We start from the raw sequence: 23,952 nt of genomic DNA, 5'->3' as shown, positions 1-23,952 counted from the left end.
TCAGGGCTTTCTCACAGGGCTGACGAAGCAGCCCCAAGCGAAAGGCGGCCTGACACGGGCCGGGGAGCTGCAGGTTCCTCCGGTACGCAGTTCGGGAACCCTCTCCACTTCTCTGTCAGAGGCGGAGGCGCCCCAGCCGCCTCAGTCCCCGCACCAGGCGGGAGACGAGCGAGCAAGCTGAGGGCAATGCCTTCGCCGGCACGGCGGCGCATGCGCGGCTCGCGGGGCCGGGCCGCGGCGTCGGGGGGGGGGGACAAGCGCGGCGGCGGCGGCGGCGGTGGTGGTGGCGGGCGGGCGGCCGCTGGCGGCGGGATGCGATGACATCACCGCGGCGGGACGCGCGCGGGCGGGACGGCGCGGCGCGGCGGAGAGCGTGAGTGGCCGCTCCGCGCGCCCCGGCGCGGGGGAGGGGCGCGGCGCGGCGGCAGGGCGGCGCGGGGCGCCGGCGGCGGGGCAAGATGGCGGCGGGCCAGCCCCCCCTCCGCCCCCCCAGGCACTGCGGGTGGCTCTGGGCCCTCGGCCTTCCCGGGCGGCCCGGCCCGGTCCTGCGCAGCGCGGTGGCCGGCTGAGGGAGTGAGGCCTGTTGCTACAGGCAACCGGGAAAGCCCGTGGCGGCGAGCGGGCGCGGTGGGTGTCAGATAGGCCTCGCCGTGTGGGTGAGCTTTGGCGGAGCGCCTTTCCTTGGAGCGGGGCTCCGGAGCCCCCGGGTTGTGCCCCGCGGCAGCCCTGCCTCAGCCTGGTGGTGGAGGGGGCCTGTCCCTTCCGACTAAGTGTCTATCCCCCGTCACTCCCGCCCAAGCCCGCAGTCGTGAGCGGAAGTCTGTGAGGAAACTTGGAATTGCTCAGTCAGCGGGAGATCCCTGTGCTTGTAAACCTCGCTGTTAATTTGAGTTGCGCAGGTCCGCCTTTCTTGCGGTGTGCAAGTTGTGTGTATGGGAGGTGGGGCACACATCCTGAGAAAATTTACTGTAAACTCTTAAAAACCGCCATAAGGTGTGTCAGTATTTGCATTTTAAAAACTATTAACAGCGTTCATAGTTTAAACTGATGGTCTTCCTTTGCTGTCAGAGAGAAAACCATGGTTACAAAAGCTGACAGTAGAGTAGGCCTCGCAGCGTACTCAGGGGTAGGGTTTGTCTTCTCTGCACATTTTTCTAAATACAGATTCCTGTTTCTAAATTATTTCCAAATGCGCTGCAGTACTGGGAAAATACTTGGACCCTCAGGTTTTTTTCTTCGAATATACATGTCAATTTAATGAGCTTTTATTACACCTTGATTATAATCAAGTTGGTGGGCAAAAGCACGGTTTCTAAGATGCCTCAGTGTTTGAAGACTCCTCATGCTGGGCCTATCCTGATGCCTGAAGTGATGCTGAAAGATAATCTTACTTTGTTTTCAAAAACTCGCTTCCTTCAACCAGCTGCAGAATGTTTCAGTTTTCTTAAGCTCAGCAGGTTGTCTTAAAGCATACAAACAAGTGCAAATCCTAACAACTGCCTGTTTGTTGACATAGGTTTTAGCTATTTACTTTTAGAAAAATCAGCAATTTATGAGGAATACAAGATGTAATATGAGAACAAGTGAGCAGCCCACTTAAAGCAGTATCTTTAATGATAAAGACCAACAAAATCCGACTTTGGATCTGATTAACCTTGTTCTGTTACCTAACTTCTGATAATTTAAAAGTGTCTTTAACTTCTGGTTAGTGTCTGGCTCTTCAGAAGAGTAAGAACTGTTGAAGGAGAGCGTGTGCATTCTAATAATAGCTGGCTAGAATTTATTTCAACCATGAAGCCAAGGGTTTAATTTTATTTCAGAATTCTTATCGCTGTTTTGAAAATTCTTGATAAGCCTATAAATATTTTAGTCCCGTGCACTTCTGCATTTGTTGCAATGGTTCTGTAGTTCAAAATGGGATAAAAGGATTCCCTTTCTCAGATTTGACTTCTATGGGAACCGTCACATCTTTTTTTAAAATGAGAACAGAAGTTTTCAATTTTATTTTGCTTCGCCACTAATTATCTGATACCGATTTCTTAGTATGTCTCTGATTCATTTTTCTTTTTGAACTAATAACCAACTTGCCCGGTCCTCTGTCACAGGAAAGATTATTCTGCTTGCCTTTGACTATTGTAGAGCAGTCCATGCAATGATTTCTTTTAAAGTTTTAATATTCTGTGTCCTGTTTACTATCTTACTACATATACATTTACATTTTTCTGTATGGTCATTCTCTTTTTGTTTTCTTTTTGGGCCCTTGGCTACTTTTACTAAGGAGCAATGCAAACACTTCACAAATAAAACTATCTTCTGAAAAGCTTACTGTGTTCATCTGATGTCTGTGACATAAATGCTGCTAAGAAGCTAAAATTAATTTTAGAAGTGGTTTATGTGAAAATAATTAATTGCATTTATTTTGACACAGGTATGAAAACTCAATGGGGTCGTCCAAAAATGTAATAAGTGAGCCTGTTGATGTGGACGAAGGCTATAATATGATGGTAAGACATTCAGCTACTGTAACAGTGTGGTAGGATTTTTCCTACTGCAAGAAAAACTAATTTTTCCTTTTGGGATACACTGATAGATCAGTTCATTTGTACCTTCTCTCTGAAAGTATTGATTCTAGAAACTGGATCAACTTAATTTATTAACACCATGATGAGAAACCTTCAAAAATGAAGTTTACTGTAGAAGAAATTTGTTTTGTATCATTTCTAGTTGTGTTACTATATTGGGTTTTTTGCACTTTAAGACATTGTTTCAGCTGATTCCCATTTTAAACTGCTTTTATCCAACCTGTGCTCTAGCGTAAGACCATAACGTTTGGTTACACTAATAGAGTGGTGGTCTTTGAAGTAGCTGAGGTTAGAGCTGAAGTCATTTTCTTTGAGAATGCAATGGATGAAACTGGGGGTTTTGTTTACGGCAATGTATGTATATATATGAACACCATTAAAACAAGAATCCTCATAAAAGGTCCTCTAATATTCATAGCCATGCAAAGAAGCAGTACAGACTAAATGACAAAAATCTGCTACTTAAGGCTAAACAAATTTGTAGTCACTCCTTTTGTCTAACATGATTGTATCTAGAGCACTTTGATGAAGATAACTTCTTTGGATATTTAAGTAGCAAATAGGAGGGATTCGGGTTGAGGAGGCGGTCAAAAACCTATGTATCAGTATCACTTCACTCATATGAAGGAGGGCATTAAAGCTTACTCATGTCTAGTCAAATGAAAAGACTATGTTGATACCCACTATGGCCTTTGGCACAATAGTTTACGCTTGTCTGTGACTGTACATTTCATTATTGCTAACTGTCCCATTAAGACCTCCTTTAAAGCTTTGTTGTTTTCTTTTGACTGACATCTAAGTTATGGAGACTAGAATTTTAAGTCAAGTTTGAGTTTCATGATACAAAGTACTTGGAAATGTCATGCTGAGATACTTCTGCTTTCCTTATAAGCCTTTCTGGCTTGTGAAAAATAAATAATTTTAAAGGTCTGTTTGGTCTGGACTAATGGAAAGTTTTACACTTACATGGGAGTAATGATCTCCAAAAATAAGGATGGAAAACAACTATCTTGGCAGCAGTTGTGCAGAAAGGAACCTTGGGATTATAGATATGTATGTGCAACAAGAGAAATTCTGCTTATATCTTAGGAAGAGTTGTGTCTGATCTGACAGCGGACAGGGACTTGGGGGTTGGACGAGACCTGCAGAGGTCCCTTCCAGGCTTTGTTATTTTGTGACTGTGTAAGTTGTGCTAATTTATGTGTGATATGTCATGATACATGTGTTATGATTATATCGTAAGTGATGAAAAGGTAATATCGTATTGCAAAAAAACCCACCCCATGCATCATTTTGAGATGATTAAATGGGAGTATCATCTGTAAGATGTGAATAACCTGTCCGCAGAGTTTAACGTTGAGAAAGTCTTCACTGAAGTATTTGTATCTGCTTTTGGACGTTGTGTTTCAAAGAGAGATGTGAATCAGTTGGAGACCATCTGGCAGAGAAAACCATAAGTGCTCAGATTCAGAAAACTTGAAATCTGAGATCTGGAAAACATGAGAAAAAAGATTAAAGGAATAGGGATGGTAAGCCTGGAAGATAGGAAGACCAATGAAGGATGAAATGGGACATAACAGCATGAAAAATAATAGGAAAGAAAAACATTCAAATGATTTCCAAGTCCTCCGTGTATGGCAAGAATGAGCGGGCTTATGCTGTAGGAAAGCCATAGTTAAATATTATGTAGATTGTGCCAAGTGAACACTGTCTGCTGGTGGAGGATTTGAAAGAAAAGGTGCAATAAATGAGGAAAGATTTGTTTGTTTACTCATTCATTTTTGGCAGTTAGGGATGCTGTAGATTAGCCTTACTTCCAGCTAAGGTGAGTGTTTGGGTCTTTTTGAAGATTCAAGAATAAATTAATGCAAAATGCAGCCTGAATATTCTTCTTTTGGTTTAAGACAGACATATATCAGAGGTGATTAAGTTAAAATTATTTGACTCTGTTCTGAAGTAAGCCACCACAAGTATTTACATTGGGAGTTTTTACAGTAGTTTAAAGTGATTTTAAAACAGTTATGTGACATTCGTGGGTCTTTAACTCTTAGATCAATGATGGAAAGTGTATTGTTAAGCAACAAGGGATTAAAAACCCCAGCCAAACTTGATTCAGCAGAAATAGTCATCTTACTAAAAATTCCTAGCAAAAACAGGCAATTAATTACATAGAACAGATCCATGCTTTGCTTGGGTTTCTTTGGGCCAAAATATATAATTTGCTTTATTTATTTCATTAGGTTTTCCAAAACTTCACTTACATAGCAGTGCTATTTTTTTCTTTGTTTTCGTTGTATTATGTAGTGATATCTCTAGGTAGGTCTGTGGAGCACTAGATGGCACACTGCAGCTTTGAAACATGCAATTGAGGACATATGGATGAGAGAAACCGAAGTTAAATACTGTTATATAAGCATTGAAGTAAAAGCAGTTTCACAGTTGTCTTGTGTTTTCCTACCACCTTAATAAATTATAGCCACTCATCTGCTATATTCATTTTTACTGTATTTTCTTTCTAAATATGTAATAGTACTATAAAACTAAGTGGTTGCAGGCTTGAGTCATGCAATGGTAAGAACGAAAAGAGGAAAAATGTGTCTTCTGATTAATGCTATAGAAAATCAGTCTGTTTGTGCCTGAAATAATATTTAGATTTATGTAACTTCTTTGTGGTTAAGTTTGTCAGTGTTTAAAGATAACTTGGTCAGCAGTTTTGTGCTATCACGGTATATAAATTTATCATTACAGTATATAGTTTGGCTTTGTTTCAAATTATTTTCTGAGGAATAACTTGATACACTGGAGAAGAGGCAAGATTTTATCTAATTGACATCTGTTGGTTGATAAAAATATTTCTTAATATATTTGGTTTCAAATGTCTTGTGATGGTGTATTTTGCAAGCGCAAAGAAACATGTTTATTAGGTAAGTGAAGTTCATCCTCAATGTCCCTCATTCTGTCTTTGAACAGCTGCAGCTTTCTAGTAATAACAGCTAACTTCAGTTGCCAGGAAATACTTTCTAGGTTCTTGTCTTCTCAGTGAAAGAGAGCTGGGTTTTTTACACGTTTCAGGTAGTTCTGATAAATCTCATGCCTTTCTCCAGGCAGTTGTGGTTTAAGCCCAGCCAGCAACTACGCATCACACAGCCGCTCGCTCGCTCCCTTCCACCCACAGTGGGATGGGGGAGAGAATTGGAAAAAAAAAAAAAGTAAAACTCGTGGGTTGAGATAGAGACAGTTTAATAGAACAGAAAGGAAGAAAATAATAATGGTAATAATAAAATTACAATAATAATGATAAAAGAATTAGAATATACAAAACAAGTGATGCACAGTGCAGTTGCTCGCCACTTGCTGACCGATGCCCAGTTACTTCCCGAGTAGCAATCTGTGCACCCCTGGCCAACTCCCCCCAGTTTATATACTAGACATGACATCACATGGTATGGACTATATACTTTGGCCAGTCTGGGTCAGCTGTCCTGGCTGTGTGTCTTGCCTTCTTGCTGCCTGGGCATGAGAAGCTGAAAAATCCTTGACTTAGTCGAAACACTACTTAGCAACAACCGAACACAGCAGTGTGTTACCAACATTATTCTCATATTAAATCCAAAACATGACAGTATACCAGCTGCTAGAAGGAAAATGAACTCTGTCCCAGCCAAAACCAGAACACAGCCTCTTCTCCAGTCAGCTAACACATGTGTTTTGGTCTCCTGCAGCTTTTATCTTGAATAATTAGTTCTAATTAACACAAGCTAACTAAAACGTTTGTGAAGTCTACTGTGATGCTCTAGCAGCACTGACAATCAGTTAAATGGAAGTTAAAAATGTGTGGTGTAGACATACACATACTGAGGGCTGGGTAGTAACTCTCATGTCATGTTAATGAGTCAATCTGCTTATCATGCAGAAAAATGTTTGTGAAAATGAATGTGTGCACCTGTTTCAGATATTTGAGGAAAATTTAGTACCCGCGCACCCTACTTCGGATGAAATCAACATATCGAACCAAAAATTTATATATTTTTTTTTTTCCCCATCCCTGTATTTCTTATTTTCAGGCTTCCTTCCAACGCTCTAACAGCCATGATAAAGTGAGGAAAATAGTTGCAGAAGAGGGACGTACAGCAAGGAACCTAATTGCATGGAGCGTTCCACTGGAAAACAAAGAAGATGATGGTATGTATTCAGCAGTCTTCCACCAGCTTTTTCCGCTTCCATCCCTTTGTCCACTGGAGTTGCTCACCTGGAAACATGTTTCTTACATAGGATTTCTCTATAAAAATATAAATGGTTATGTTTAGTGTACATAGTATAATTTTAAAGCTTTTTTCCAAAATGCACCCTGCAATTGACAGATCACTTTATAAAACCTTCACCATGACAAATTAAAAACTGATTTCATTTTGTCTGTAAGCAACATCTAAGACTGTTACCTTGCTGATACTATCAAGATACTTGTGTAATATAATAATGCTGTCTTAAACTGATCTCTTGTAACTTGGGAATTCAGAATCGTAGGGATGGCTTAGAACAATCTAACAAATTGCTCTCTATGCTCTAAAACAAATAAGTTTGGAAGTTTCTTTTGGTATCACTTCAGTCTTTGGTAAACATCTGTGAAGAACTTTAAGACTTAAAGGGGATATGTGGGGACAGTTTTCCATAATGCAAGTCCTCGGAACAGTTTTGTTACTGTTGTAATATTCTCTTGTGCTATGATGACTTAAGGAGCCAGCAATTGATTTTAATTTTTAAGCTGCTCAGGCTGTTCCAGATGTCAGAATGCTGGTTTTGAGGGCTTAATCTCAAGTATTTTTGTAGCTCACATGTCCCTGTGCAGGTGCTGCTGCTTTTGAGACTTAGGCAGGAGTGTCTAAAAGTAAATTTTTTGTTGTGAAGGTGGTTGAACACTGGAACAAGTTGCCTAGAGAAACTGTGTGCAGTCTTTGTCCTTGGAGATGCTCAAAACCTGACTGGACATAGTCCTGGGCAGCCTGCTCTATCTGACCCTGCTTTAAGCAGGGAGGCTGGACTAGATGATCTCTAAAGGTTCCTTCCAACCTCAGCTGTTCTGTGATTCTGCCAGTGAAAAAAATATTTCTATGAAAATATTGCAAGATCATTAACCCTATGTCTGAAGCAAACTGACCCAAAGTTTAAACTGTCTTTGGCTTGCTTTATGCATTAAGGTATATTTGTGATTTTTTTTTTTTTCCTTTTTTAAAGCTGAAAAGTCTAAAGTCACAGAAGACAACGAGTTGCTTGAAAACCTATTTAGATGTTTGTACATGGACATTTGTACAGGTTTCATTAAGGAAATTGCATTCAGTTCAGAAGCCATAGCTGTACCTCTGTTGAACAGTGACAAGCAGAATGACAGTTAACTTATGTTTGTCAGCTAAACATCCTAAGCCTAATTACAAGTGTCCACATTTACAAGCTTTGGTTTCAGGTTTTGACCCTTTTAGTTCAGTATTGTCCCAGCTTAGTACGTTTTGTGTAGTGGCATTTTTAGAAAGCACTAACTGGTCAGCAGAAAAACAGGCACGTGTTAGCTACACGTAGGAAGAGAAAATGGAAATAATTTAAGACTTGAGCGTAATCTAAGTAGAATGCATACCTCCCAGCTTTGGATCGCATGCAACAGCTACTCAGTTTATTATCATGAATACGTGGATTTTTAAGTGGGCCAGTTTTTTGTTCTTGTGGCAGCTTCATTTACGGCTGTCTCCAGAAGATGCATTTATCTATTTGCTAGTCTTACATTTGCCTGCATGTTCTTGAGTATGTTAGTAGATCCATTGATATTATTGGACTAGTCACATACGTAATTTAAGCAGAATAGAACTGGGGCCCAAAGTATTTATAGATTCTGAATTACACTTCTGGGAAAGGTAGTAATATGAATGAGAATATGCAAAAGGAACATGGAGTGTATTTCTAACAGTATTTTTGAGCTACTTGTGAGTTGATTCAATTTCTGTTTAAAGAGTCTGCTTTTTTTAATACTACCTTGTTTGTAATAGTCTTAGAAACTTTCAGGTAACACTTTTCCCTTAAAAACGAGTGTATGTGAGTTGTAGATGAATGTTTGCTTTAACATTTTCTGCCAACACATGAAGAATGAATGTTAAAGTGAATTTTTAGCCTTCATTAAATAGTTGTTATGTATGATAATTAAAATCTAAGTAGCTATATTCATTTCCTTAATTTGGTTGTATTAGCACCATTGTAATTTTTAAACTTTCTGTCACTGCTGCTTTCTTCTTTTTAAAATTTCGTCATTAAATCATAGGTTGACCTTTTTGCACAATACAAAGGATCTGATGATAATTGCCTGATGGAAAATTTCCCTGTGGAAAGGAACTTGTGGCTAATGAAAGTCTGGCAGAGCCAGATCCTTTTTCGCTTGACCCTTGTCTTGGCATAGAGGGTATATATGTTGGTGTCAGTGAGCTCTGATTCATTTTATGCTGATCTTCCAATATGTATTTTGTCCCTGAGGAATGATACAGCAATATTATGAATTAGGACAGTTCTAACTCATTCAGGGGTTGTGTAAATCAGGCCAAGGGAACGTTCAGGCTGCCTGAGCCAATCCTGCAACTCTTCTATACAAAGCAGAATTTTGTCTTTGGGCAGTTTCTTCTGCTCATAATGTTCAGAGGTCTTGCTTTGGCAGTAACAGTGTGTGATTTAACATTTTATATTATATACTGTTAATCATTACGAGATTTTTTTTTTTTCTTCTTCTGCAGAAACAGTGAAGTATAGGCATTTGCTGTTACTAGTGGTAGTGTTATAGAGGGTTGATAAATTAAAATGCTGGATTCATTTTTTCAGTTTGTATCCTTTCTTTTTCTATTTCCTTTAAAAATTGTATGCTTGTGTCCTTCTTACCATTTACCTTTTTGTCTGAAAGACTTGTGTATTTTCTATAGAGGACATGGGTAAAAGAGCAATAAGAAAAAGAACTGTGATCAAAACCTGCTAATTCCTTAATGGAAATACATAGTTCCTGTCAATAAGAAATATTTCCTTAAAAAGGAGAGAGATTTCTGGAATGGCAGGTCACACTTCTGTTACATGTTTTGGAGCAGCATGCACCCTTGTTATGTCGGATCTGAAATTCCTGTTATGAATATATATATATAAATATCAATGACATGAGAAAATCCAAAGCATGGTGGCAGTGGTCTAGAAGAGATCGTGACTGTTAACACATTTCAGCTATTGAAATTAAAATACTCCTTCACAGAATTCATGAATATGCAGCAGATTCTGCTGGATAGACTAATTAACAGTACAGTTGACTTTGTGTCCTAGGGTGAGAGTCTTATAACTGTGAAAAATTCACTAGTCTGCTACTCTGTCTCCAGAACTAAATTTGCATTCCAAACCTATGGCCACCAATTGCCTGTTGCAGTCACTTCGATCTTGCCCACATTGGAAAGCTGTGATCATTCTAATAGAGGATTTCAGAGGGTTTTTGGTGTAATTATTTTATATACCTAGCATGAAATTTGAGGCACTCCATGCAGATAAGCACTACACACAAATTTTATTATAAAATCGAAGCTATGATATTAGCAACAGTTAAAACATCCCAGAGGCTTGACATTTAAATGTTAATAGAAGGTAAGGTACCTTTGGAACTTTGAGAGATGTGTCCAAAAAATTGGAAGAATCCTGTATTTGTAACTGTTCCCTTCTTATTTCCTATTTGTTTAAAATCATTTGGACTCTTGCCCTATAGAATTCATTTGTAGATTAAGCATTTCAGGGTAAGGAAACATACTTTATTGGTTGAAAGGTACCTGGCACACTTTGGGGAGCCTGCAGTATAATCTACTGCTTTAGCAAGAGCCTGATGGAGTAAAAAGGTTTTGCAGTATGTGATGAAAGTCGTGAAACTTGGCTCTCTTTGGCCAGTAAGGACGTTGTAAGAGTCATGACTGAAAACATTGTGTGTAAGCCCTAGCAACGTTGGATCTGATCGTAACTGGCAGGATATAACACAAAGGGAAGGGTATTCTTTAAGGCTCACAAGTTTCAAACCTTGAATTTCACTGAAATGAATGGGAATCCAGTCTAGTGCTGATAGGTGAATACAGGGCCATTATATTCTGGATGAGACAGTGACAGTGATTTGTAGAAGTAATTTTGTGCAAAATGCATTGCTGTAATTCAATCTGGAGGTGGAAAAACATGGAGAATTTTGGTGATATTCATGCTTGAAGGCAGTAATTTCTCCAGATCCTTAGCATTGCACAGTTAGAAAAATTGTACCTACTACTGCTCTACAAACTTCTAAAAAGATACAGTTTATAATAATATTAGAAACTTCAATATGCGTCCTCAATTAAGGGATCAAAAATAATCGTTCTCATCTGGTTGCTTCCTCCAGGCAGATGCCTCTGCCTTACTTTAAATGAGGTCCAGGCAACTAGGTCTTACCCAAGCCTCATTTTTGCAAAAATGTTTCTTAAGATGGGCAACTGCACCAGCTGGGCTAGTAAGATAGATTCCAGAGTACAGACTGGTTATATGTAGCAGTGGCACTATAATGTAGACTGACTGTCTTACAGGTTTTACAGATAACATGGAAGAAGAGAGGTGACAGAGTAGATTTCTCGCACTGTGTGTAAGAACCGGAGGAAAACAGCAGAATGCTTACCCAATTGTATCCTCAGATTCATTCAAGGAGATGAAAAGAAGTATAACTGAAAATTGTTACTGTTCCTGCTGAAGGTCTGATGATGAACAGTGTCAAAGACACTGAAACAACATCAGCAGTTGATCTCTACCATAGTGAGAACAGAAATGAGGGCTTCTATTAATTACTAAATTTAAAGGTGATTCCCACATTTCTCATATCAGTAAAACTATCCAGAAGAGAGAGGTGAGAGGGATGATTGTTGAGATTGTTAGTATAAAAGATAGGTTTTGAAAATAGTTTATCAATGGCTTTTTTTTTTTTGAGATATTAGCACCTCAGCTTTTTGTGACAGGAAGTCTTCACAAATCATAAACCCTCTGTGCTTCATATTTAATTACGAGACAGAGAGGAAATGGACTTCAAGTGTAAAATATGACTGTAGCTCCCTGAATGCTGCAAAATTTTGCTACTTTATATATCTCACATTGGCAACTTAATAGCTGATGAGATTATTATCTTTGGTCACTATTGTTCTTTCCTTAAAATTCAGTAAATTTCTAGCAGGTAATGCCCTTTGTATGTCATTGAGTTCCTGTGCATCTCATAGCAATGCTAGTATTCTGTAGTTACATACCAGTAGTCACTGAACATACGCATAATGGTTGAGCAGTGCTCTTGTATTGTCACTACTTGTGAATATAAAAGGACAAAAGCAGAAAGGAAGATGTCTTCTAATAACCAGAGGCACTTAGTAGAAGAAAAAGAATAATAAAGCTTGGAAATGTGGCTGCTGCTGAAATACAAAACTTTTTGGCCCATACACCTTAAGAAAAAATTAGTCCTTGCCACACACTATTTGCTTTTAAATTTGCAAAACCTGGTATTTACATAAGTTTTGTTTTCTCTAAATGTCTGCCTTATATAGAAAGTGCCTGAAAACTTGCTTTTGTCTTTACAGGGGACTTGTTCAGACATTTCCCAGTTCTTAGATGATGGATTAGTATTCTGTTTTTTGTAGAATCTAAAGAGACTGCAACTGGGTTTTTTGTTCATCTGCCCTTTTTTAATTTTAACATACCCATATTTGTAAGCCTTTTCACTGTGCAAGTTCTGTATGCCATTGCATTCAAAATCTTGTCTTTGCAGAATGTAAATCATGTCAGAAGAGAGACTTTGGTGATTGAAATATTTCAGTTATCGTAATTCTGACATGGAACTGATCTGCAGTTTAAGCTTTTTAGTGAATAGGAAGTTTTTATACTTACAGCAGCTGAATCAGATTTTTTCCTGAATGCTGCTAAATTGAGTTTAATATATTAGTTTGTAGCTGTTGTTCTGGCTAAGGTAGCATTTTAAAAATGAATTATCAAGCAAATAATTTTTAATTTGTTTTAAAATTAAAGGCCTTGTTCCCTGGAATAGCCAGTGATGCAAACCAGCTGTACAACTGCTTGATTAAGACAGGTTTACAGCTGCTTTACATAGCCAGAGCAATGTAAAACAGCTGGACTGTGTTAGGGAATTTGGCCTAAGAACTGTTAAAAACTCAGCTGGACAATTCTGAAATTCAAGAATGATCTCTATGGTCTAGGAAGGAACTGTATTCAACTAATGCATTTATTTGCTTGGCTTCATCCAGCTACATAATCTTGAAACTTAGATGTAATCTGTGCTAGAGAGTACTCTAGCCATAGTTAGTATTTTGTCTTAACTTATGTTTTTGGTAATTGGATCCTGTGATTTTCATGTTGTGCAAGTTAGATACTAAGTTGAAGGAATAAAACTTAAAAAAAAAATTGGTTTTGTTGTTTGTTGTTTTTTTTTTTTAAATTACCCCTGAGCAAATCTCAAAGATTAAATGCAAACATGTCAGGTAGGTCTAGGCTAACACAAAATTATCTATGCAAAGATAATTTTTAATCAGTTAAGAAATTGCCGCCACCACAGCATGGAGACATGAAATCATCCTTTCTGACTGTGGGAATTTAAACTGATTTTGGAAGCATAGTTGCTAAAGTCTCTTTATATAAGCAGTGGAGGGAGACAGCTACATTTGAGAAGGCATTTCAGATCTTAAGGGGATTGACTCATGCTCTGTGAACGTTTTTCTCTCTTCCTTTGGCTAGCTAAATGTAGATGAACTAAATCCAGTTCTAAGTTCTGTTTTTCCCCATCTTTCTTGGCAGAAAATACATAAATCTGTTGGTAGGTTGTTTGAACAGTTTGAGAAAAACTAAATTACTACATTTGTTTTTCCTAAGAAAGATATTCCTTGTTTTACTTCTGTAATATCTGATTGAACAGTCATTCAACAGCAGACTTTTTTTAATCTATATAGAAAACTAGTATCATATTTGACATGTAGGTTGTAATGATATGATTTTCAGAGGCACTGAGCACTTAAAGGTAGATTATCTTTGTTTAATGAAGTCTGTAATTCTTGCCTTTCTTTGTAATTTTTATTCATGTTTTGTGTGTTTTCTGGCATTATCCACGTTCTGAACTGTGGAGTATATATTTGGAATGTACAATTTTACAAACCTCTTAACTCATCAATTGTGCCTATATCAGTACATTGCAAGATGAGATAATGCGCATTTTAGAATGCTCTAATTAAAATCATTATTGTTTATTAAAACAACACAGGAAAATCGAAATGGCAAGCTGGTGGAAAAACAAAGAGGGTGGCTCAAGGAACGCACAAGACTGCAAAACAGGTATCTGCTCATTTTTTATTATGACATAAAATTTACAACATAAAAATGTTTTGTGATATCACTGATACGTTATTGGCTGTATAATACATATATAAAATGGTGCATTGTATTTTTATTGTTTTTGTATTTTTAAAGCATACAGGTTTCAAAGTCAAGTATTCAGAACTTAAAAAATGCCAGAATTTAGGTTATCTTCCTCAGCCTTTACTTTAGCACTTCCTAACCTCTGGATGCATGATTTTTTGGCATTAAAGTTACTTTAAGGAAAGTGCTGTTCAATAAAATGATACAGGATATTCTTCCTGTAAGCATGCTGCTTAAACAAAGGCTACCTTTCTGCCCATTTTCTAATTTAATGAAATGCTGTATTTCTTGACCTCATGTGTTAATGGCTGAAGTCAGTATATCCTATTTTGGAAAAATTTAGTCCAGGTGAGTAAAATTTCCGAGAGTTATGACTGGTGTTATGGACACACGAGTGTAGTGCCACAACTGGAAAGCAAGTCCGAATGAGAAGTGTCAAGAAGAAACTGCTCTTATTTTTATTCATGTTTTTTCTATGTCACTGACAATCTTTATTACATTAATAAAGTAATACCTCTTTCTTCATGTTTAATATTGTTAACAGTTGCTTTGCTTTGATTAATGGATTTAGCCATCAGTAAGACACTAGCCGTTTAGTATTTTGAGACAGTCTGTCAGAGTTTGATAATATGGCATAAGGAAGATGGGGTTTTTTGGGGGGGGGGAATAATTCTGCTTCCATAGAGATGTATTTGCATCTTTAAAACATAGGCGCGTTCTTTTCCCAACTTAGTTTAGCAACTATTAACCTTGTGTTTTCTCCTCATGTACTAGTATGTTACAGACACTCTGTATCCTGGTGGAATTTTGTTGATGTAGTTGGGGCTCCCTGTAAGGGTTTACCCTCAGAACCTTTTGGGTGCAAGAGTAATGTGCTACATAGTTTGGGTTCTGTCTATTTTATTACGTAAACTTGGGTTTACATAAATACTGAGTTTTCTGGAGAATACTTGATTGTTATTCAGTGGCTCTGTGTGGGATAGCTATACTAAAACTATATTGTAGAAACTGCATTCCTAGTGGGTACAGTTAAGGTTTGAAATGGACTGCTGAGTGTCTGTGCATCTTGGCACTTCAGTTTGGCATTCAGCACCTTTATTTCTGCTGCATTTCAGACACTGGATACTGCTGTAAATTGGTGGCTTTTTTTGTTACTTTTGTTGAGCCTTCAGTTTTAATTTTCCTTTACACATAAGTGGGCCGCTAATCTCAAGAAAATAAGCTTACAAGAACCCTTTTGTATAATCTTATCAACCACATCTTCCTCTCAGTAGGGTGCTGGCAAACATACATTCAATAAATTTTGGCATCCTGAGAATAAATATACACTTCATACTTTCCAGAACTCCAAGGCAAGTTACTGAAACTATTTTGGGGGGAGGGGAGATTCAGTTTTAACGTCACTTTCATCATCCACACTGAGTTACTTGAGATGTAAGAAGGAATATTCCTGTGTTTCTTAACTTCAGAAGCACAAAAGCTTTGCATTTTCTGCGGTTGAAGGTTTGAATGATCACTGCAAGTGAGATAATATCAACTAGCCCCTCTGAATCTTTGCTGTTCTTGGGTGGGTTTTGTTGTTCTAATGAGGACAAGCTTCAGTGTAGGCCTGCTAGATCACGTCTGTATAAGCCATCGTCGCACTTCGGGTAAACACACATGTTATTTGAGGCGGGGGGGAGGCCAAGGCAGGCTATTTTTTGGTGTGTTTGTAAACACTATGATTGATTTTTTAAAAAAAATATTTTTTAGTGTGCAATAGTCTTCAAATTTCTTGAACGTATATTAAATTTTGGATAAGTGTATTGTCAAAGGCTAAGGGCTCCGAGATCACTTAGGAGATTCAAAAGTACTTACATCCAGTTCAGAATGATCTGTAGAAGTTTGCAGGATTGGAGCTTTAGAACTCTGCTCAGAAAAACTTAATTCTGTGTACTTGTGTCTTGTCAGTGGAAACAGGCTTGTGCCTCAGCTACTAACCAAAGTGGAAAATCCGCTAAGAGTTAGTTAGAAGCACTAGGCACAAGGATCTAGGTGGAGCTTATGTGGCTTGGGTATAGCTCCTTCTTGGTGAAGGTGTGGGATCATTGCCTTATCGTTCTTCAGACTGCAGTGTTAGAAATATTTTGTCCTGTGCCCATATGTTCCCTCAGAATACCAGAGAGATCCAGAGATGATAATCTCTGGAAATTGAGTTTCACTATTGCATCACTCTCAAACTGAGCATGATGCTGAAAAATATGATCTGGTCAAAAGTATGTACTTCTAGTAAATGCTGTTTAATTAGAACTTAATTCCAGGAAGGATGAGTAAGAATAATAAAGCTATAGCTGTACATCAGCACTACAGTCTTGAAAAGTCTGTACCTAATCCAGCATTTCTTCCTTTTCACAGTGAAAAGTTAGTTTGATTCACTGGAAAATTTACTTAAGATGCTTACATGTAAAGATTCTGCTGAACAATATACAGATTAACTCAGAAATCCTGCTTGCGTTAAACATTTGTACAGAATATAGCAGTCTGTATAGGATACTAGTAGTATCTTTATATTAAAAGTAGTCTTTGCTGCAACTCTTAAATTTAAGTGAGTACTGGCTTTCATTTCAGTAAAGTTGGTGCCAGTCTAACTTGATTAAGTTTGAGAGTAGCTTGCTGAGTTTGATCTTTTTTCATGGAATTTCTGGAGACTGAAGTGCCAAACATGGAACATCATTTGGGTGGTTCTCTGAAAATTCACTTCTGTTTCCTTGAGTGGCAGATACCAGGCTGTGCCAAATTCAAATGTGCAGTGTTAGAACTGACTTGTATCAGGAACTTAAAATATTATTTCTATTAACTAACCACCAACTTAATGCTTACCTGCTTGTGTGATTGTGTTTACAAGAAATTCAGTAGTTTAGGTGTTAGCATCCTTTCAGAGGCGTTCTACTGGAATATGAGTAACTGTAAATGTTGCTTAGGTTTTACTTAGACGCTGGAAATCTGCTTGCAGGGATAATAACAGAACTGCTACAACTTACTTAGAGTAGTTAACATGGTTCAACATGCTGTTTTCCTAATTAAAATATGGCTGACATATAAGAGAGATGATAAATGGATGCCAGATACAGTAGATGGATAACATTTGTTCCTAAATATCAAAACATATTCCATGACACTGTCTTAAAGATACATTTGAAAATTTATCTTTCAAATAGTGGGAATTATGCATGGTTCCCATTCCAAAACAACTGATCCTTTATATCAACAACGTTAGCTGAACGAGTAGAAACCTAATCACTTTACTAAGGTCACATTTGGTAAATACAGGCAGCAAAAGGTAACACTGTTATTTCAATACAGTTATTTATGATTCGGTAGTTAAGGTTGTGTCATTATAAACTGTATTTTAAAGGAGCTATAAATTATCCAGTATAAGCTTTGCTTTAAAGGTTTATATACAAGGCCTTAGCTAAGAATTCTCTGTCTCCAAGTATAAACCTACCTGCTATGAAACTCATCTTTTGGCACAAAGAAATAATGTTTCCTAGCTTTTTACATAGGGGACAAAAAGGCTTGAATCCCAGTCAATTGTTTTGCTATTTACAGTATTTCTAGTTAGTGATTAGATATTCTAATTGTGAACTCCGTGTAATGGCTTGTGCAGTGTTGGTTTCGATCATTTTTATTCAATCACCAAAAGTAGAGTTTTTAGAATGGAATTTTGCAGTAATCCCTACAAGTGTACTCCAGTAAGAATTGATTTTTCTGGAGATCTGTGCCACAGTGGACCAATGTATCAAAACTGCGTTAAAGGTGCTATTAAAATGTATGCATTAATGAAAAAAAACCCAAACAAACCACCACCCCAAAACCCAGACTCTTGTAGCATGTATCACAAAACGGCATACAGTTGGGCATCACTTTGGGTTTACTGGAGGTGCTTATCCACCTGGCTACTACGGAATACAGAAGCTTATAGAAGTCTGGCATGGTAGCAGGATTTTTCAGTTTGTTTTTTGTTGCGGGAGAGAATTTCAAGTTTAATAAGGACAGTGTCGTGGGGCCAAGTGCTGATTTGGTATTTTCAGCCAAATAGGCATGCTTCAGAATCATTTGGAATATCCTTTGCAGATGAGTGAGTCTGTCAAGGAGACATATCCCCATATGAGTGACTAAGCTGAACGCACAAGGTCAACTGATACATAACACTCAGGTGGCATAACAGTACTTCCAAGTAGGTACGTAGTGATTCCTGCCTGAGCCACCATTTGTGAAGACAGTCGGATGTTTTCCCTCTGCTCCCGTCACATATAGCATATTGGCAGTCCTCTGCATCTGTGCAGCAAAGCAGTACTAGATCAGTTAGTCTGCATATTAACACTAAAAATCAAAACAGATTTGTTGTAGTTAAAGCTGTTAAATTACAACTTAAAACAGCATGAGGACACTTTCAGACTTGGTATAAGTAGGAGCAACTTGATTCATTGGCACACCACTTTTATTGGGTTGAATTGAGCTTGCAATGTTAACAACATGGTGAGTGGAAATCTTAGTACAAGTAGTTTTCTAAAGTGTGGAAGCTTCCTTTTGTAACTAATTCAGTGCTTGCTGGCATCTCCTTTGCAGTGTAGCCATAACATATCAATCAAAGGGCTAGCCACATCAGCATTTCACTGACATTGATACTCAGAATGAGGGTTTAAAAATGATAAAGTCGTATGTAATGTCTTGGTAATAGAATTTAACTGTGATGGAATACTGCTGGTATGATTATTAGTAAAATGTTATTTTCATCTCTGGATGCACATACTTGTCAGAGTAAGTAATACAGGATACGTAATTAGAAAATGTAGTTTTCCAGTGTGCTAAGAGGCAGAATATCTTGTACTGTTGTGTGATGCGAATGTTGGGTTATAAATGTCAAAGAAACAGAATCTAGTTCTACACAGCTGCTGCCTATATTTAAGATAAGAAAGTGTGTTTTAAAAAACTCAAGTCAGTGGGCTGATGTAGTCTTCAGTGAAAAATTTGTTTACAAATGTTTGAGTATGTTGAAAAAATGTGTGTTGCACAGAAACCCAACCCCTTACAGTATTTGTTTGTTGTTTTCTGTTCTGTCTTGTTTTTGTAGAGCACTACCATAGACTGTAAATTAACAGCAGCAGCAGCAGGAGATAAAAACTTTGACAAAAGCCCAACAAAAACAAGACAGCCTCGAAAAGTTGATCTGCGAGCTCGATACTGGGCATTTCTTTTTGACAATCTCAGACGGGCAGTTGATGAAATCTATGTTACTTGTGAATCGGATCAGAGTGTTGTAGAATGCAAGGTAAGTCTTCAGCTGTTCTTTGCCTGTTGTCACGTGGCTCACTGTGCTTTTTTTATACTTTACAAAAAAGCCAATTGAGGAATTAGAGCTTCAGAGACATGTTACTTTTTGATTTGTATTTAGTGAAGCATTGTCAGTAGGAAAGCTGACAGCATATTTATTCAGATTTAAGAAGATGCTTTCATCTTAGGCAATGACCGATTATTGAAGTGTAAAACTTGTAGTGATGTACATAATGTTATTAGATCTCAGTTTTTGTATGAAATCAGTTCTTGCTTATTGAGTTTGGATTTTGTTAATTTTCTGACTGAATACTGATTAATTTATTTTTTCCCATAACGTTCTTTACTGTAGGTGGCACTGTTGTGATTCAGTCTTTCACATTGGTTTGCTTCCTGCTAAGTGGCTTAATTGTACGTTGCTCCCTTTTTGCAGTGGTAGTTATCACTCTTCTGACTCTTATCTGTAGTGTTAAGAAAGTGGTTTGTGGCCAAGCGTAAACAGTGTCTGGTTGGGATGTTACTGTAAGGTGCACTTCCTAATTTTGAATAATGGTGTATGTAATAGCTTGTGCATCTGGTTTATGTTTTATGTGTAGAAAGGCCATTGTGACTTAATAAAAATCACTCATTCTTTAGAAATGGAATTTATTGCAAGCACTAAGAGAAGCCAGAAGAATACATTATAAAAGAAATGTTAAAGATATGACTTATGTTTTCATATTAAAGATGGCTGAAAACTCAACACATTCTGGAAATGATTATCTAATCACTGTAAAAAATAACATATGTCAATTTAAGTGAACTTTTTTCTTATCATATGCATCTAGTTCTCTGCTATAATCAGACATGGCCAAATTGACTTTGAGATTAGTGTACAAATCAATTTCATTGAAAGCAGGTTTGAACAGTAGCTAGAGGCTTCCAAATCACTGGTTGGTCTAACACAATTTAACCTTTTGTTACTGAACTGTCTTCCTGCTCAGGAAACTTCTCTGGAGAATTTTTTGGTTTAAGAAAATCAGTCAGCCTTGCATTGTAATTAGATTACCATTTTAAACTTTTGTGACTGAAAGAACAGAAGCGTATTTGTATCATTATCACATATTTTGGGGGTTAGATATCATTCAGCATTTTAATCATGCTACTTGATCCGTTCTCGTATGGAGATATTACATAGCCTAAGTGAAAAGTCTTCATTTTAGTAGATGCTTGACAATGATGTACGTATCTATGTGTATCAAGTTACTTGTTTGCAAAACAGAGGTGGAAAAAGCAAAAATGAGTAAACAGGGGAGTCCAATGTCATGTGTTGTAAAACTTAAGTAACATTCATGTTGCTTTTACCTTTTAAAAGATCTTTCTTCTTAGCACAAAAAGTGCCTTACTGGAGTAGCTGGAATATGCGTTTGTGCTATGGTCATTTGTTTGTGAGAGTTTCTTTTAACGGTTACTGTTAAACGATGATTATTACTCTTTTGATAAATTACTAAAATTTGTTAATTAAACTGTGAAGTATAAAACTGTTGAGCCTTGCAAATTACTTTTACTAATGATGTTTCACTTCTCTCAATTCTGTTGATTGTCATTATTTATTTTGGGGTGGTTATTGTTGACAGATACAGTCCAGTTTCTACCAGAGGTGAAGTTGTCAATGTGTTCTAGCTAACCAGTTACAGGAGAATACTTTAACTGCTGTCTTTTGAAGTGAGTGCTTTACATTACTCTTAATAGATAGGCATATAACATTTTCGGTACTACATACATAGGCTTCAAATAGGGACTGATCAAACTTGTTGTTAGTGTGGAGGTATGTTTTAATTTTGGATGGAATATTAGTGATAATGAACAACAGGTCCTTGTGGAAACTGCAAGTCTTCCTCACCTCTGATCCCAAAAAGCCAGTGCTTGCTGTCCTCCATCAACTGAAATATCTTGTCTAACTGCAGCTTTCATGTTATGGAATATATAGAAAGTGTTTACTGTAGTACCTCAACCTTTTAGGAGTTCATAAATTAAAATTGTGATCTAGTCTCAGAGTTCAGTTGGCAAATTATAATTATTAAGAAGCACTCATGTGACGTTTCAAGAATTCATGTAGCTTAGTAGAAGGCCTATGTCCTGCCTTAAAAATAGCTTAACTTAGTCTTTAGTTTGATCATTACAATTTGTCCATGTGTGACTCAGTTCAGGTAAATAATTATCATTTGCTTATCTAAAACACTTGCTCTATTGCCTTGGCTTTGGTAGTCCTGTGTACGTTGCTTTCATGTTACTCCCAAGCACCAAGTTTCATACTTTGTATTGGCTGTTCTGATCGTGCCTGGTCCAACCTTGCAAGAGCTCTGGTCATGCCTTTTCTTGCTACTTGAAAATGTTACAGCAATTAACAGAATCTAGATTCCCTGTTTTGTGTCAGCTTGGGTGTTCACTGTTGCGGTAAAGACAGCTGTAGCAAGGTTCTGCGTGTTTTTCCAGGGTCAGCTCCAACCGCTTGAATCTGCAGGACTGGGAGGATACAAAGTGATTTTATGGCTCTGAATGAGGCACACGTGAATAATTGCATAATATGAGGCATAATATGAATTCTGTGTGGTCTAATGAGGTATCTCCCTAACTCTGCTATTGTCAGTATAATACCAATAATGCAGATGTGGCATGACAAAATATGTTAAGCTTCATTGGCACGAAAATGTTTATAATGCGTATAATCCTTTTCTTAGGCTTTTGGACTTAGGAGGCCAGGTTTAATGCAGTCATAGCATGTGTCTTGTCTGTCCTTGTATAGCCATGATTTTCTGTCATCCCTGCCATAACTTTTAATATCAGTGGACCAATTTAAATTAATTTAGTCATTATAGATTTCATGAGAGTAGGTGACTAGCTTAGAAGAAGGCATCCTGTTAAGGTTCACATTGCAGAAAAAACTGCCACTCAATCTTTATTAGACACCAGGGAATTCAGAGAGAGAACAAGAGAACATGAATGCACCGAGGGAAGAGGGGTTGTGTGTGTGGTTGTTTTTCATTTTGTTGGGGTTTTTTGTTTTTGTTTTTGTTTTTTTTTTTTTAAGTAAGAATTAATTGAAGTGCATGTCATTATGTCATTTCTGGCACCAGAGAAACCAGTAAGGAGATCATGGGAAAACAGGCTCCACAGTTTGCAGAACCACTTAGGCTTTTTTTTGCTTGGTGGTTTGTGGTGGGGTTTTTGTTTGTTTGTTTAATTTCTCTTTGGGCAGGAGGAGTTTAGCTAATTCTTATGCTTTTTCCATTTTTATGTATGATAGTACTAGTCTTCTGAATATTTTAATTTTAGGATGAAAATTCCATTTATAATAAACTTTTACTGGAGCTCATGCTAAAAATGAGAATGGATTAGCTTCACTTTTAGGTTCTATTTTGCAAACTTTTTTTACTACATAGAAAAGTATCTAGAGGTTAAAACGTTACAAGAGATACCAGCAGACACATCAGCTCAGTTGAAAATGGATTAACGTATTTCTGCTATACCTAAAGAATTGAGAGGATTTTGATAAATGACAGTTCCATATTGCTGCATTTACTTTTCAAACTCATTTGACAGAATATCTTGTTAGCTCTTTTCATGAAGTACCAGTTTTATTTTTACTACTGGACATGTGTGGGAAACAATATTAAATAAGCAACCAAAATGGTTAAACTGTTAGCCTTTCCTTCTTTGTTTTTTTAAGTGGGATTTTGAAAAATCATTTTTATTAAGATAAATCCATGTTATCAAAAACTTCCTTAATTTCAACTTTTAAAGTGGTATCTCCTCAAACTTATGTCTCGGTCAAATGGGCACGTGCTGTGTTTAGTTGTATAAAGATTTTCTTAAAAGAAGACCCATGTAAAAATGAAATGTGACAACTTACGGCATCTAAAACCTTCAGATTAACTTGGTATAAAAGTGCTGGGTGTTTTTTTTTTTTTATTTTGTACCTTTTGCTGTCTTGTATTCTTACAAGTCGGTATAGTTTTATTGATTACGTTGTCACTGAAGATGATGTTTGATGCTCCCAAATCCGAAAGGGCTCTGGTGGCTGGTTGTGGTTGAAACTGCAGACGGAAGGGTTGTGGTAAGGATACAAACAGTGGAAATGTGTGTAAGAGGATCGTTGTGTATATTTTCTCTCAGCTTTGGGCACTGCTGAAGTTGGTATTTTGCTATTGATTTGGAATTGAGAGCCCTCAAATCGTGTATATAGATATATAGATATGCCTTTGATGCCTTGTGTATAAAGATATAATGAACATGGTTGAATTGTTTCTAGAAGAAATAAAGTTCTCAAGTTTAAGCATCATCTTCCTGTACATAAATCAGTTTGTGCGATAGTGATAGAGATTAGATAAATTCTAATAGAATTGGCTATAGCTTTCAACATTTCAAAATGCGAATTGTATGGATATTCTATACATCAGCTAGGTTTCTGTGTGTCTGATGTTTATATGAATATTTTATTACCTAGTATTTTCTAGGTTTGGGTGGTGAGCTTAGGCAGAAAAGAAATAGTAATGCCTTTAAATCTCTTTCTGTATGCTAAAAGGAATTAAGCCCAAAATTATTTGTAGAT

At 37.4% G+C, this 23,952-nt stretch overlaps 1 protein-coding gene across 8 annotated transcripts in view; it reads left to right on the top strand.

Annotated features, from left to right (window-relative positions):
* Positions 1-264: 264 nt before the first annotated feature.
* SCAPER (S-phase cyclin A associated protein in the ER) overlaps positions 265-23,952 on the top strand; it is a 171,174-nt gene continuing 147,486 nt past the window's right edge. For 2 of the 8 annotated variants that reach the window (XM_052807632.1, XM_052807630.1), the window contains exons 1-5: positions 271-373; positions 2,429-2,504; positions 6,647-6,764; positions 13,894-13,964; positions 19,162-19,359. In XM_052807632.1, the coding sequence (XP_052663592.1) occupies positions 318-373; positions 2,429-2,504; positions 6,647-6,764; positions 13,894-13,964; positions 19,162-19,359 (519 nt within the window). In that variant the 5' untranslated portion in view covers positions 271-317. Of the gene's footprint in view, positions 374-590; positions 900-969; positions 994-1,020; positions 1,654-2,426; positions 2,505-6,646; positions 6,765-13,893; positions 13,965-19,161; positions 19,360-23,952 lie in introns of those variants that run through there. The other 6 variants (XM_052807636.1, XM_052807637.1, XM_052807634.1 and 3 more) reach the window with 6 other exon arrangements.

The sequence above is a fragment of the Harpia harpyja genome, chromosome 14 (genome assembly GCF_026419915.1).
Source record: "Harpia harpyja isolate bHarHar1 chromosome 14, bHarHar1 primary haplotype, whole genome shotgun sequence".
NCBI lineage: Eukaryota > Metazoa > Chordata > Aves > Accipitriformes > Accipitridae > Harpia > Harpia harpyja.
This window is presented reverse-complemented; position numbering and strand designations above follow the sequence as displayed.